This window comes from Electrophorus electricus, chromosome 2 (genome assembly GCF_013358815.1).
Source record: "Electrophorus electricus isolate fEleEle1 chromosome 2, fEleEle1.pri, whole genome shotgun sequence".
NCBI classification, from domain to species: domain Eukaryota; kingdom Metazoa; phylum Chordata; class Actinopteri; order Gymnotiformes; family Gymnotidae; genus Electrophorus; species Electrophorus electricus.
In genome coordinates, this window is record NC_049536.1 from 25,469,429 (window position 1) to 25,485,955 (window position 16,527).

A 16,527-nucleotide genomic window follows, 5' to 3' on the forward strand; every position below is an offset into this window, starting at 1 on the left:
AGAGGTCTTTCATCAGCTGTGCAAACAAAGTATTTCTGACATGATCTTGATTATATTGGAAAAAGTAGATGTTTAAAAAAAGAACATTAATTTAATGGGGTTTGAAAGTTCAGAGAGTGTAGATCAGTTCTTTTCCTTTGAGTTTCCTAGCTTCATTGCTTTCAAAGCAACAACTGGCAATGCAAAAAGATATGTCATTAATGCAATGTCTATTATCATTAAAATACCTTGTCTGAAGTGTTTAAGTATAAAATTTAGGATGATAAATGAGAACCAAATTCTTGTTAAATCAACAAGAAGGATTAATACATTCAAAACTGATTTAAAAATTATATCAGAAATATTTTGAGTATTATTAAAATTATGTATTTCCTTTAAAGGGAGTGTCAGAGGTTCGATTATTGAGTAGCTATAATGTTTAAAAATCCTGATGAAATTATGTAATCTCTACAAACAGATGTCATTGCCCTCCCATATCTGTACTCATGTTTTTGTCTGTTGTGTAATTTAAGTGTGATTGTAACTTCGTAACCTAAATGTGCTCTTGCAGGACTGCAGAGTACATCCATTTACCCTCTATACAATCTTTAATAGAACTTCAACCTATTACATATACCATTATAAATGCTAATTATGATGGAGGTACAGCAGTAATTTTATTCACTATATCATATAACCTAATTATTATAATGCTAAATGTATTTTTATGCCAATAAAATCTAGCCATATCTGAAAGGTCATTTCAGTGCTGGAGACCCAGTGTGTTGAAAGCCTGATAACCCATCATACACAGCCATGAACACTGGACAACCATTGGACAAATTCAATACAAGATAATTTTTGTTGTTGTTGTTCAAATCACATGCTGTCTTGACATCAGGACGTGTTAGTGTATGTTTTATTTGAAAGGATAGTCTATTTGCGAATCTGTTATGGTTCACAAGAACCTTGATTTTTTTTTAGTTCTGCCTTCTAATACGTCTTATTTTTTACAATAAAAATATTCTGTAGGCGGCAGTATACGGTAGGATCTGAGTCTATTCATCCAGTACGGAGGAAGAGGATACCCTCTTCTGTTTTTTGTTGAAAATGGCCGAGTATTTGGCGTCTATTTTCGGTACAGAGAAAGATAAGTAAGTAGTTGTTGGACAATATCGTGCATGTTTAGTAGTTAACGTATTTTCTTTGGGTAGTAATATATCTAGATTTTAGTTGTGGATATGACTAGAAATTGTTTTTAAAAGTGCATATTTTCAGCAGGGACGCTAGCCTAGTTAGCTTGCCTCTCGGTGAACTTTAGCAAGCTAGCTAACGTGTTTGGTAGCAAGTGAACTAGTTTGAACGTATTTTCGGTATTATTTCGAACGCCGATGTTATTTCCTCTTAGAACATGGACCGTGAAAATGTACTTAAATCGAGATTAAGATTTACCTACCGTGTAATGTGTTCACGCTGGTGATGTTGTCGTGATTAACGCCACGTTATTTAGCTATCTAGCTAATATAGACGGCGTGCTAGATAGCTATCTTTGACTAGCGACCTACTTACTCATTTAGCGTTATTTGGCCCGCTAGTCAGTTAAGATAGGTAGGTTCGTTAGCTACAGTCTAATCCTATTGGGGTCTTTCGTGAAGATTCTAGTTGTCTACATACCTAACTAAATGGTTACAGTACCCAAAGTTAAAACACTGGCGATGAAATTGCTAGGTTACCGATTCCATGAAGTATCTTGGTGTTAAAAAAGCAAGCGTGTGATCCTAGCTAACCTAGCATACAGAAGCTATCTTGGATACCGCTCGTCTTTGTGCTAAGATCTTTTGAAGAATTAGTAGCAATGTTAACCAAATTGTAGACGGTGTTTTTTATTGTATTTCTTGATTATATAAATGTTTTATTCATCTTAGAATATATACTTGTTTTGTTATCAGAGTTAATTGCTCTTTCTACTTCAAAATCGGAGCATGTCGCCATGGGGACCGATGCTCTAGGCTCCACAACAAACCCACTTTTAGCCAGGTAAATAATCATTTTGGTCCTTTTTTTTCAGACCAGAGTGAGTGAATCCATAAATAAACGTACAGCACGCCCAGAAAATGAAAAGGAGAAAAAAGAAATATGAAAAGAAAATATCAGATGAATAGACAGACATTGCATACGTAGTCATTAATGAGTATATTAAAATGTTTACATTTTATATATATATATATATATATATATATATATATATATATATATATATATATATATATATATATATAAAATGTTTACATTTTATATATATATATATATATATATATATAAAATGTTTACATTTTATATATATATATATATATATATATATATATATATATATAAAATGTTTACATTTTATATATATATATATATATATATATATATATATATATATATATATAAAATGTTTACATTATATATATATATATATATATATATATATATATATATATATAATGTATATGTGTGTTAAAACAAACATTTTGAATAGCGCTACAGCTGTACTGCAGTGCATGCAAACAGCCCTTAGATTATGAGGATATATCTTTTCACTGTGTTACAGACTATTGCTCTTTTGAATATTTACCGGAACCCTCAAAACACTGCTCAGTCTGCGGATGGATTAAGTAAGTCTATTCAGACCCCATATGTGTATACATGCGTTTGTATGTGTGTGTCTACATATGTGCTTGTGTGTGACAAGTGCTTTTACATTCCGCATGGCTAACTTGGGTTATTTAGGTCCTTCCACAGTTTTAGTTGTTGGGTCTGTACAACTGTAAGGTTAAATATCAGATTTAATTTGTAGGCATGTTTATTTACATATATAATTATTACATATCGATTGACTGCATCCTTCAGGCTGAAAACACAGATCTGTCTAAAGCTACCATAATGAATACATGTAAATATAAATCACTGGTAACTCTCCAAAACTAACAATTCAGATTGCACTCTGTTAAAAAAGAGAGTTTTGGTACAGATGAAACAGATTACCCTGTCCCAGAGGAGTGGATCAGGGAAAAAATGTGAAACATGATGGCATGGGCTTGTATGGTTACCAGTAGAACTAAATCACTTGTCTTTATTCGTAAGTGACTGATGAGGTCATCATCAGAATGACTGATGAAAGGTCCAGAAATACCTTAACTTCTTGGATCCAGTTAAATGCCTCAAAACACATTGGATGGCACTTCATCTTACAGTATGACAGTTACCCCCAATAGTGCAGGAGCAATTATGGAGATTTTCAGAGCCAGAAATAGTTGTGGGTTTTTTGTTTTTGTTTTACTGGCCAAGTTGGTTCTCTTACTTTCTTACCATTGCACTTGCCTTTCATTTAAGGCAGGTAAGTCAAATATGCCACTAAACAAGCAGGAACTGCTTGTTTAATTAGACAGAGTCATCTGGGATCCCCTCTGGCCTTGGTGCTATTGACCGTTGATTGATGCCTTGTAAGACATCCCATAGTGGCTTGTTACACACGTTTGTCTGATGCTCTTTGTGTCCTTCGGTCAACCAGGCACGGTCAGTGATGTTGAGATGCAGGAGCACTATGATGAGTTCTTTGAGGTAAGCATTTGGTCAAATGAAGTTTACCAGAGGAGTGCAGAGATGTGCTTAATAAAGAATAAGGACTATCTCAGTATAAGCACCAGTGTCCGTTTACACAAGACAGCAGTACTGGGTTTTGTAGTTATCAGTAGTTCATTTATATCATAGAACACGGATCTGACGGACCTCAGTATTCATGTACTACAGATTTAAAGCCCTCTGTTTCTGTGGTAGTCGATGGTTAATGGGCTACAATTATTTCACTTAAGTTCCAGCAATTAAAAAAATCTAACACCAGAAACGGGAATCTTGGTCTGGAGTGGAAGACCACTGTTAAATTAATTCTATAATGATAATTAGGCCTATATTTATCATATCTTTTCATTTTAAAAAACGTTTACAAAGTGCATTATATGATAAAAGTAAAACGAGACAAGAATAGGGGAATAAAGTGAATGAGAACAATGAGTGCATAAAAAATGTAAAATATAAAGATATATAAAGGACAGAGTGATGGAGCAGAGGTCCTAGTTAAAAGTCCATTTTGAAATGTATTGAATGCAGCAGGTTTGTCAGTTGATCTTTGACTTTCAGGTAGGGAATTCCTGAGCATGGGGCCATAATGATTAAAAGCAGCCTCTTTTCCTTTGTTTATGATTGTTGCTCATCCCACAGCTCTTGCTTGGAATTCTGTCCTTTCCAGGAAGTGTTCACGGAGATGGAGGAGAAGTATGGGGAGGTGGAAGAGATGAACGTGTGTGATAATCTTGGAGATCATCTAGTGGGAAACGTCTATGTGAAGGTGGGTTGAGACATATAGGGAGACACCAAACAAGGACACTTGATAAGTTAGAGAGGTGCTCTGTTAAATGCTCTGTCCAAGAGATACCTTATAGGTATAATTTTTACATGCACTTTAGGACAACCATTTTTGGAAAATGTCACAAAATATTATTTATTAATACAAAGTATTCTTTGTGAATAGAAAGTAATGGTCTGTCCATGTAAAAAGATGGATGTAACAGTCATATTCAAAGTTTACCTTGCATCATTAAATCATCAGTAGGAGGTTATTTACCTGACAAAACAGCTGATTTTTCAACATCTGTCACCACAGTTTGCTTTTCAAAATCCCCTTTTGTGGCCTGTCTGCAGTTCCGCCGTGAGGAGGATGCAGAGAAAGCTGTGCTGAACCTGAATAACCGTTGGTTCAATGGGCAGCCCATCCATGCGGAGCTCTCTCCAGTCACTGACTTCAGAGAGGCCTGCTGCAGGCAGTACGAAATGGGGTGAGTGGTGCTGCTCGTGGGCCATTTACATGGCCCTTCCTATCTAGCTGGTTCCCCCTTTTTACATGCATTTATGTCAAAAATGAGTGAAACTAAGTTGAGATTATAAGTGAATAGGGTTCTTTTTTAAGTCAAAGATACAACTGGCATTACTATAATTTTTAGAGAGATTTGCATTAAAAAATTGCTTAAAACCATTTTCTAGGACAAAATCTGGCACAAACCCCAGCAGTTAGCAACACTGAGAAATCCTTCTGTAATTTTCTTTATAGCAGCTTTATAAATGAACATGTAAATTCATGATGAGGTGTTGAATACATCGAAATCTTGGTTTGTATATAATTTCTTAATACTAAACCTTATATTTGCATTACCGTCTCTGCAAATATGCACCATCTGCAAGAATATTGTCATCTTTACCAGACGAAATTGTTAGTATGCTAATTAGATCAATATGTTGTGTAAAGTCATGGCGCTAAACCTTCTATAAAGTCACTAACTACTAGAAAGTGTAATTGGCCATGAGTGGCACAAGTTAACAGAACATGCTACCATAAATATATTTCTGTTGAATTTTGATATTTACGATGGCAGTGTAAAAGAAGTTGCATTGTATAGGCAGTGGATCCAAAAAATGATTGAACTGAGCAAAATTGTCATTATTGCCTGTCGTTTTGCACCTAAAGCACCTCTCTCTTTTTGGTGGATTGTGTGCTCAAGGTTTATATAAACTGCCCACACTGGAGTATATGCAGTGATTTTAAGAAAACCGATTCTTACACAGGAATAGCCTTGTGTTTGTTAGCATTCATAGATGCTAGATCATGAATTACTTGGCATATTAAGAATAAGTCTCCATAATCACAATAAGAATCATGCACTGTTTTCACTGTACTGCTAGAGTTTTTGACCTACTTTTTATTTGGAGGGTCTTACTGTGTTCCAAGAAGAAGCAACTCTCACTTGTCTAAGTACACCTCCTTTGTCTTCCCCTCTAGAGAGTGTACTCGAGGTGGGTTCTGCAATTTCATGCATCTAAAGCCAATCTCACGGGAACTCCGACGAGAACTGTATGGCCGCCGGCGAAAGAGGTGGGTGTTGCTCCATCTCGCCACCAGAAGGATTTGCTGTAGAGGATATTTAGGCCTGAGTGTGAAGAAGCATGGGGGGAGGGGGGATCCATCTGTGGCACAGGCAGGGTGTGCTGCTGACATCAGTGTTTTCAATGGATGACTGAATACAATGTGTAGAAAACATGGCAAGAGTCAGCTGAGGAGAGTCCTGTGGGGTTCATTGAGTTGTTCTGCAACTGGCTTTGGATAAGTGGGGGCATCTAAACGATGCAGTAATGGCTTAGGACACATACATGGAGCATCTTACATTTGCCTCCATGTTTGTCCAAGGAAGGATTGCTACATTTATTATAAATTGAGGATAAACTGAAAGTAACTGGAAATGTATGTACATGATCCTGGTCCAGCTGCAAGCCTTTTTTGACCTGTTTTAGCTTTGTTCTAGAGTCTGAACCATGTGTAACTAGCCACAACTAATATTGCACTTGTGTACAAAAAAACTTAGATCTGCAGTCTGGAAAGAGGTGCACTGTCAGAAATACTTACTGCTAGTAAATTCCTAAAGATCTTCTTGAAAAGTTTATTTTTATTGTAAAAACAAATTGGCAAAAAATGGCTTAAGATAATTATAATTTACATTGGTGGTAAAATGCATTATCTAATAAACTGTTGGCTTAAACTAATACCTCAACCTATAACACGCCCCTCCCCCCAACCTGGCCTCAGCAGAGCATAGAACAGCTTTTTGTGCCCATTTAAGCTAGGTATGGCAAATATTCCATTGAGATAAGATGGGTGGGTATAGTTACATGTTAAGCACCTTCAAGGCCTATCTTGTAACTTACTCCCTTATGCTCTTAAGAAGGTGAAGATTTTCCACAAGGGGGAGCTATGTAACAGTTAAGCTTTGCTTCAGTGATGGTCATCCCTTATCCATGTAGGCCTAACACCAGGTCTGGTGCAACTATATGTAAGAATAGGTTAAAGGCAGTGGATGTGGGAAATTTCTAAAACTAACTGGTTCTTAGAAAATTGTTGACTCTGGTTAGATTAGTATTGCATGTGATTATATAATGTATGCATGTCTAAAAATCTGAGCTTCACATGTTCAAGGTACCGTAATATTATAATTATATTTTCTAATGAAACTAAACTATAGATATTGTAAATCCCAAAAATCTAGCATGGAAATACTACCTGAACACTCGTGAAAGATGTGGAAGTTACACATATCGGAGCAGGATGGATCAAATACAGTCAACCACTATTAAGGATGTGATTGCTATGCACAACAGTGCAGGAAAGAATACAGTCCACTATACACCATGTCTTCGGATTCAGTTTCGTATGCTTTGGGCAATTTAAACCGAAACTGTTCTAGAACCTAGAACTAACCAATGAAAGATTAGATGAGTTTAATAGAGGTGTTTCTCTGCTTGATAGCTGTCACCAGTGTATTGAGTTGGAGAACAAGTATGAAAAGTTTTGTTGGGAAGTTGATTCATAATACCTACTTTCACCCCTGCAGGCCTGTACACTTAAAAACATCATGTGGCTTGTTTTAGTTTACATTTGTATTATTACTGGTATACAATAATACAGAATTGCTATTTACTGAACATATTTTGAATTACAATAAGAAGCATGCTTATGTTAACATTGTGGTTAAATATGTAAGAATATTAACATTTTAGAATTAACCATAACATTGGCACCATTTAAAAACAATAGGAAGCCCAAGTATTCAGATACCCATTTGGAAACATGGAAGAACATTTTTGAACCTTGTAAATTTACATTTGCTCCTGATCTGAAAACAGTCTGTGGAGTGTGTTTTTTTTTTTTTTTTTTTTTCTTTTTTTCTTTTTTTTTTTGTATGCATGAGTGAGTTTGTAAATGTCTGAAGTTGAAATTCTGTCTCCTGCCCATCAGGCATCGTTCTCGCTCTCGTGAGCGGCGCTCACGTTCCCGCGAACGTAACCGAGGTGGACGGGACCGCGAGCGGCGGAGGTCTCGGGACAGAGAGCGCTCCGGAAGATTTTAAAGCTCCGGCCTAGAGGCCACCCTCTTACCTTGCTTTTGGAGGTGTTCCATGCCCTTATGGCAAAAATGTGATAAATGTTTGAGACTCTCCTGCTTTTTTTTTTTTTTTTTTTTTTTTTTTTTTTTTTTTTACACACCCACATTGATATGTCCTATATCGTTCTTACATAGTGAACTAAATTTCTGCTTTCTGATTAAAAAAAAAAAAATGTCATACTATTGTAGTCCTGTAGTGTGTGTGGTTATTTCCATATCTAATACTTTTTTTATTTGACTGAAATTGTAAGGAGCAAGTCTGATTGTGTGTGACTTGCATCATACATCTTGTTGCATCATGTCTCTATTCAACCTTAGAAACCAGAGCACCTGAAAAGACGCACTGGGGTATGTGTACTGTTTTAATAGATAAGAACACATTTAGAAAAGGCTTTATGGATGCTGCCAAAACTGGGCCTTGGATTAAATTAGGCAGCCAGTAAGGATTTTTCAGTGAAATGCTTTTTTTTGTGTAAACTGGGATTGTTATTCTTGATTTCAGAAAAGAAAAATTGTTTTTAACAACTTGTTTTTAGCAGGAAAGAATCTTCAAGGCTGGTTGAGAGGCCTGGCACCTGGAATCACAAGATTAGCACATGAGAGAACAATGGGGAATTGGGAGGGAGGGAGGGGGGGGGGGGGTATATATGAACTCGTGAGAGAGAAGTTTGAGGCTTCTCTCCCCTGATGCATAAGGGACAGAACCAAAAAAGCTCACTCATCTGCACATCTGGCGCGAGTCCTATTGATTTTTCCTCCACAATTTGGCGTTGTCGGCATGATCGCACAGCTCCGTACCCCACAACTGAGAGAGACATCCATGAGGAAAAAAGATAAATATCCTAACCTCCTAAACCCCATATTTGAAGGGAGAAAGGAGTTCCAGAGGCGGGATCCGGATTGCTGCAATCAACCGTAGAGTGAACCGAAGGTAAGGCGGATCTGGCAGCTGTTGTAGGGAGGTTTGGGACCTGGCACAGTGCGACAACACTGGGGCAAAAAGTGTAGACTCCAAAACGTGGACTATAAGGAAACCGTTGCACCGAAGTCCCCTCCCGTCGACAGACGCAAGTGGTAAAGCGTCAACTCCAACGAGCCGCGGATCAGGGCCACTCGGGAAAGTTTGTTTTAGTATGGAGGATGACCGAAGCCAACTGACGTAAGTAGTAAATAACTTTCCAATATTGGTATGAATTTGATTGATGCCTCTAATGGTGTAGAAGAAAAAAAAAATTTTTAAATGAGAGAATAATATTCTGTAACACCAACGGGTTAACATTTTTATTGATGTCTTGATTTTATTATTGATGCAGTGGTGGATAACAATAAAAGTAAGACACAAAAAGCTAAAACAGCTGCAGGGTGTCAGCCTCAAAAATGGAAGTCGCAGTTACATGAGAATAAATATGGGCCAGACGTAACGGCTCAAGTAACATGGAGTAAATGCGGGTTTCCACTGGGAGGTTGTATGGGGATAAATAAACTATGATGTATACAGTATAATTTGAGGGAGGCAGAAAAGAAAGGACTGATTACAGTCAATTGGGGAGCATGGGAGAGTTGGATGGGGGAGACAGAAGAGAGAAAGGAAAAAATGGGGGATGTTAACCGCATGTTTTGGATGCTTCAGTCTGTGCAGGTTTCCAAGGTTGACCCCGATACCGGCTCCTGCCCACCAATGCCTTGCGCTCCACCGGTAGCAACGGCCCCTGCAGTGCCCACCCCGCCAGTTCAACCACCGGCCAAAGAAGAATAAGGGGCTGTGACGGGAGCTGCAGCATCAGGACCAAGCCGAGAACCGAGGCAACTCAGGCCAAGGCCAAAGCAAGACACTCCAGCGACGGTGGTGGAAGACTATTCCAAAGTCCCACCCCCCAGCCTAACCAGGACGACCCGGACCTTACGACGACATCATTGGAGGCATGCATGTGGCGGCTCTTGATAGTCAGCCGTGGCCGAGCAACCATGGAATTCCCAATACAAGTTAACACTGCCATCATAGCTGGCTGCAGACAAAGGCCGGAGGAGAATGTGGCAAAATACTGAGGCAGACTCAGAAATCCACGCTACCCACTGTGGAATAGAAAGACTGGACAGGATGGCAGAGGGACCAGCTGAGGTCACAGCATGGGAAGTCCACCTCCGCAATAGCTTCATGAACGGTCTGCGAGACGAAATCAGAAAAGAGGTATGCAAGCTATGCGTCGGGTGGGAAACAGCCCCCATGAGCACTATCGAGCAGTAAGCCATCTACTCTGAAAAACAGCTGAGAACCGTATCAGAGAAAAAACGAACGAGGAAAGAGAATGAGGCACATCAAGCAGCCCTCACAACGTATCAAGCTGTTGCAGGACAAAGAAGCAGAGGCCGTGGTCAAGGACGAGGCCATGGAAGAGGAAGAGAGGGCTATGAGCAGAACAACAGCCAAAGAGATGACCGATGCTACACAAGTGGAAAGTAAGGGCACTTCGCAAGAGACTGTAAAACACAGAAGGAGAGGAGCTGTGACGAGGAAGCAGACTGACGGGCCAACCGCAGCTACAGATAAGGGCACACACACACACACACATCATGCACACTGCACCCTCCCAGCACACACACACCACATTCTCGCTCCCTCATATCTGAAGTATACCACATTGAAGTATACTCTTGCTTGCCGCAACTATCCCTAACAGTGCAGGGTATACGTATGTCATTTCTGGTGGATTCAGGCACTGCTAAATCTGTAATTCAGGCTAGGGAATTAGACGTCCCGTTATCTGGGAAAACATTGACTACGGTAGGGGCCACTGGACACGCTACACTAGAACATTACTCACACACTCTCCCTTGCCAAAGTGAAGGGGGTCGAAATTTCACCCATGCATTCTTAATGTCCACAGTGTGTCCAATAAATCTGTTGGGACCAGATTTGATGCGCAGGCTGTGCATTGTAATCAAGTCCAAACAGAGGGCCTAAAGGTAATCGAGCCAACAGCGTAACAGATCAAATTGAACCACTGTACTCATACCAGTGGCTGATTGCGCAGGAACCCACCAGAACTGACTATGTGCAGATGTCAGATATCCTCAAACAAAGTGAACAAAAATGCGTAGAAGTAATGAAACTAGAAAACCTGTACTGTACCGCATATGTGTCCGTAGGGCCTGATCATGAGTATGAAAAGGAGTGGTTCAGCAAGGAGCTCCAAGGAGAGGTAATTTTCCTCGATTATGTGTATTGGGGAAAGGGGAAGTGTGCAGCCTCAGTGATACTCCTTTTGGTGAGTAGGCGGGCCTTCAGAAAGTGTTTTGCCATGGCACTCTCACGTCCCCATGTGTCAATCACAAAACCGAGAGGCCTCAAATGGAAAAATTTGGGGCCTTGGGTAAGAGCAGAACAGGAAGGTACATGGGAAATTAATGAGCAGGGAGAGGAGGTAAATAGCTGCATGGGAACAAGAAGACAAAAGGTGCAATTTACCTTCAAGATTACAAGACATGTAGAGGTGGTAGAAGAACACGGGATGGCAGGAACAGGTTTCCGTTCCTCTTCCTGAGTCCCCCCTCCTAAAAAAGATTCCCAATGTGTTGTGGGCATGAGGGAAGAATGATGTAGGGTTGATTAAAGGGGTAGCACCAGTACAAATCACACCTAAATCAGATTACAGGCCCAAAAAATGTCAGTATGCCCTGAAACCAGAAGCCATAGAAGGCATTAAACCAGTGTTCAAAGACCTCCTGGACGCAGGAGCGATAGTGCCATGCCCGGATTTGCCTGTATGAACACCAATTTTCCCTGTTAAAAAAACAAGTTGTAATGACTGGAAGTTTGTACAGGACCTCCAAGCAGTCAATACAGCAGTTAGACAAAGAGCCACAAACAATCCTCTCATCTATACCAGACGATAGTAAATGGTTCACCGTCGTGGACCTAGCTAATGCCTTTTTCAGTGTTCCAGTGCATAAGGATAGCCAGTATTGGTTTGCCTTTCAATTCGAGGGAAAACCTTATACGTTCACACGCTTGTGTCAGGGGTATTGTGAATCTCCCACTATTTATAATGATACCCTCAGAGACAGCCTAGCGCCACTCCAGTTATCGAAGGGCAGTGTGCTATTGCAGTATGTTGATGATTTGCTTCTGGCCGCACCCACCCAGGAACAGTGTGAAAGAGAATCCTTGTGCTTACTCATGCACATGGCCGAGACTGGCCACCGAGCCAGTATGTCAAAGTTACAATTTGTACAGCCAGTAGTAAAATTCTTAGGTCACATGATTTCTGGAAAAGGGAAAGCATTGGCCACTGACCGTTCATCAGCCATCGCTCGCATTCTAAGGCCCACCACCAAACGCCAGCTGCTTTCATTCCTAGGAACGTGCTCATACTGCCGCACCTTCGTTCCTAATTATGCACAGTTGGAAGCCTCATTGAGAGCTATAGTCCCCACAGGGGGATCTCAAAACAAGGTGGAATGGACCCCAGAGGCAGAGGAAGCATTCGTGTGGTTAAAACAGTCCCTCCAAACCACACCCACCTTAGGTATACCAAATCCAGACAAGCCATTCACCCAGACAGTTGACGAACGAAATGAGTGTATGACGTCAGCTCTCCTGCAGAAGCATGGAGACAGAAATAGGCCAGTTGCTTACTATTCCTGCAAACTAGACCCGGTGGCCACAGGCCTGCTACCATGCCTAAGGGCATTAGCGGCAGCTGAAAAGGCCTCGGCCGCGTCACGAGACATCGTGGGGTACACCCCACTAACCCTGCTGGTTCCACATGCTGTACATGCACTTCTTAACAACCACAAGACATCACACCTCACTGCTCAGTGATGGCTAAAATATCAAACCACGTTGCTGGAATTGCCTAATGTAATGGTTCAGCGGTGTACAACGCTGAACCCAGCATCCCTCCTGCCTACACCGGAGGACGGGGAGCCGCAGAATTGTGTGACACTAACAAATCATCTCTGTTCCCCTAGGGCTGATCTCCAGGATGAGCCTCTCGAGAATCCTGATTTAGTGCTGTGGGCAGATGGGAGTGCATCCAGAGACCCAGAGACTGGGAAGCTGCAGATCGGGTATGCAGTAGTCACTGCACATAGTACTGTTAAGGGAGAACCACGCCCCTCACATTATTCAACCCAGGCAGCTGAACTGATCACGCTAACAGAGGCCTGTAAAATTGCTAAAGATAAAACCGTCACCATTTATACAGACAGTCGCTACGCCTTTGGTGTAGTGCATGATTTTGGCATGATTTGGAAATAGCGAAAATTCCTCACTAGTTCAGGGAAACATATTCAGCACCATCACCTTGTTGCGGCAATGCTAGATGCTATCACCTTACCAACTGCTATAGATGTGTGTAATTGCACAGCCCATACTAAAGGCACAGACGAAGCATCAAAAGGGAATCACCACGCTGACTTGGCAGCAAAAAGAGCCGCCAGGCTTCCAGTGACACTGCCAGCCATGTCAGTTCCCATTACTCCCACTCAAAATATCCCGAATGCAGCAGAGTGCCTCAGCAGAAGAAAAGGCCACCTGGAAAAGGGCTGGATGCACTCTCAGTGATAACATATAGCATGGACCCGACGGCAAACCTTGCCCTTCACGCTACATGTTTCCTTGTATGGCTACTATTGCTCACGGACATACGCACATGAACAAAGGGGGGGATGACGCAGCAAATAATGAAACATTGGTATACAAAGGGGTTTACAACTTACTCTAAAAGTTTTTGTAGCCGCTGCATTATATGTGCACAGAACAATGTAGGATGAGGACAATCCTCCACCGTGAGGACCATTCCCACACCTACAAATGGACTTCATAGAATTAAAACTGAGTGGAGGGAAAAATACTGCCTTGTTATTGTGTGTATGTTTTCTAAATGGGTGGAAGTGTTTCCTACAGGAAAGCAGGACGCTGAGGTGGTGGCAAAAGCTTTGTTGACCGAAATTATTCCCAGGTGGGGAATTCCCAACAGAATCTCCAGCCATAACAGTACCCCATTCGTGAATCAGGCATTAGACATGCTAAGCAAATACTATGGGATAAACATGTGCCAGCATTGTGCCTACCACCCCGCTAGTGGCAGAGCAGTGGAAAGGGAAAATGGCACACTCAAATCCAAATTGGCAAAAACATGTCAGGAGACAAGCCTGGCATGGACTAAGGCCCTCCCACTGGGGCTCATGAGTATGAGGCTGGTGCCAAACACAAAACACCGTCTTAGCCCGTATGAGATTCTGTTCGGACACCCACCAAATGCAGGATTCGGAGGAATGGGAGCAATTAACCAGCTGGAAGGAGCCATATCTGACATCATGCTTTCTTATTGTGCTAGACTGCATGTATCTCTTTCTCAGGTCCAGCGCCATGTGAAGGCGAATCACACTTTGAGAGCCTCTGATCCAGAGAGGTGATAAGGTGACTGACCTAAGGGGGGAGTAGGGAGGAAAAGGCTGCGTGCCACCCACTCGTCCCTAAGGTATCAAGACCGGTCGACCTTCACCTCCCTCGACAGGATGCTGATCCCTCATGGGCCCAGAGACTAGTGGCTCCCCCAGTCAGAGTCCTTATTCCATCAGAGACAGTTCAGGACAAAAACTCAAGTAGGACAAAACGAGAAGCAACCATGCCTCGCTGGTGGCATCAATATCATCTGTGGGACCCTTGGACAACCCTGGGGGCAACAATGGGTTGGGCCCTACTACCTGGTGGCAGCACTGCTACCACCTTGCAAAAATTAAACAAGCTGGCATGGCAGACACAACTTTCAGCTAACGAAACTGAAGTGGCTTTAGGAACAATAGACAGGGAGTTGTCCACCATTCCCACCGCTGTCCTTCAAAACAGGCTTGTTCTTGACACGATTTTAGCAAAGGAAGTGGGTGTGCAAAGTGTTGGACACTGACTGTTGTTTTTACATTCCAGATGGTCATCATAACTGATTTAATTACAGCCATGAGAGATGGTCTACCTCCCCCTCCAGAAGCATAATCTTGGTTATCTCAACTTCAGCAGCAGTGGGGCCCATGGGGCCAGATGTTACTTCAAATTTTCATCCCAGTTATCTGTGTGATGTTATTGCGTTTGTGTTTTGCTCCATGTGTGTTGTCCTGTTGTTCCAGGGTTGTAGCTCAACTAGTCGCTCCACAACTGTTGTCATTTCCCTACAATAATGGGAATGCCCTGGAGCTGCAGGATGACTTCGACCCTGACGAGGAACCAGACTTAAACCCTCTTCCTGACTGGATGATGGATCCCGATGTTTAGAAATGCATTCATGAACTTTAATATTATGCACGTAACGCGTTTGAGGACTAGCCTCAAATGAGTTCAATAAGCTTATTTGCAAAATCATGTTAGGTAGTGATAATGTGTGATATTATCAAAGGGGGGAAATGTGAGGGAAAATGCTTAATACTTGCTTAAATGAGGAAGTAAGGAATATGTGACCTTGATGTGACTTTTGTCCTCATCTTGACCAGTCTGCAAGAAAGGCGAAAAGAGAAGTGATGGAGTATGACAGTTATCACTTAACTGTTGCTGCGCAGGGGTGTAGCAGCAGGGAGTAACAACTTGTTTTTAGCAGGAAAGTATGTTCAAGGATGGTTGAGAGGCCTGGCATCCGGAGTCACAAGATTAGCACATGAGAGAACAACAGGGAATGGTGGGTTTATATGAACTGAGAAGTTTGAGGCTTCTCTCAATGAGAGAGAAGTTTGAGGCTTCTCTCCTTCGATGCATAAGGGACAGAACCAATAAAGCTCGCTCATCTGTACATCTGGCTCGAGTCCTATTGATTTTTCCTCCACAGCTGCTAAAACAACCCTAACCTGTCATGGCATGGATGACCTTGTGGTATCTGGTACCAAGGTGATGGCAGGTGAGCATTCAAAGCCCTTTAAATTGCAAGGTAGGGCCTCCATGGATTGAGTTGCTTTTTCCACCAAGGATGCTTGATCAGATTGAGATATGGGGTATATGGAGGCCAATTCAACAACTTGAACTCTTGGTCATGTTTCACAAACCATTCCCAAACAATATGTACAGTGTGAGGGTGTATAATTCTGCTGCATGATGCCCTTGCCATAGCATTACCCTGAAGGGGTTTTATGAAAGTAACATCCACATTGCAGTACCTACGTTTTCCCAGAAAGCCATTGCCCACAGCATCACACTGCCTCCACAGAATTTTCTTTCTATGACGGAGCGTTATAGCAATCAAAAACGCCAGTTAAAATATGACACTGTCAGATTACCAGAGCTGAGAGATTTGACAATTTCATATGATGTTGAAGCGATTCATGAATAATATAATATGAAATATCTCGTTTTCTATAGCCCATTTAATTTGCCTCTTTTGCAAAAACTAAATCTTACCGCTAACTTGTTCTTCGGACATGAGATGTACTTGACGAGAAAGTCCGGGACACAACTGCGCCCACGGTGAGAAGATAAGGCAAATGTGATCTGATTGACTGCAATTTATGGAGCTAACTTCGATTAGTGTGCCATT

General features: G+C 41.4%; 2 protein-coding genes and 1 long non-coding RNA gene across 6 annotated transcripts; 2 read left to right on the forward strand and 1 right to left on the reverse strand.

The window, feature by feature from the left end:
• Positions 1–1,032: 1,032 nt before the first annotated feature.
• Positions 1,033–8,188, forward strand: LOC113568618 (splicing factor U2AF 35 kDa subunit). The gene is made up of 8 exons (XM_026996806.2): positions 1,033–1,133; positions 1,929–2,016; positions 2,576–2,639; positions 3,536–3,585; positions 4,271–4,369; positions 4,723–4,856; positions 5,855–5,947; positions 7,862–8,188. The coding sequence occupies exons 1-8, from the start codon at positions 1,090–1,092 to the stop codon at positions 7,971–7,973; spliced, it is 684 nt and encodes a 227-aa protein (XP_026852607.1). The 5' UTR covers positions 1,033–1,089; the 3' UTR covers positions 7,974–8,188.
• LOC113568619 lies at positions 8,067–11,218 on the reverse strand. The gene is made up of 2 exons (XR_003409614.2): positions 11,139–11,218; positions 8,067–8,583 (listed from the first exon to the last, which is right to left on the reverse strand). It is a non-coding gene; the product is annotated as an uncharacterized LOC113568619 (long non-coding RNA).
• LOC113581335 lies at positions 8,706–16,160 on the forward strand. 4 transcript variants are annotated; one of them, XR_004775300.1, is made up of 4 exons: positions 8,706–9,167; positions 9,639–11,208; positions 12,980–13,078; positions 14,372–16,160. XR_004775300.1 is itself a non-coding variant. In XM_035519978.1 (4 exons), the coding sequence occupies exons 2-4, from the start codon at positions 11,165–11,167 to the stop codon at positions 15,279–15,281; spliced, it is 288 nt and encodes a 95-aa protein (XP_035375871.1). In that variant the 5' UTR covers positions 8,706–9,167; positions 9,639–11,164; the 3' UTR covers positions 15,282–16,151. The 4 variants fall into 4 exon arrangements, 1 of the variants encoding a protein (XP_035375871.1); XM_035519978.1 differs by having other exon boundaries at positions 15,137–16,151; XR_004775301.1 differs by lacking the exon at positions 12,980–13,078 and having other exon boundaries at positions 14,350–16,160.
• The last annotated feature ends 367 nt before the right edge of the window (positions 16,161–16,527 follow it).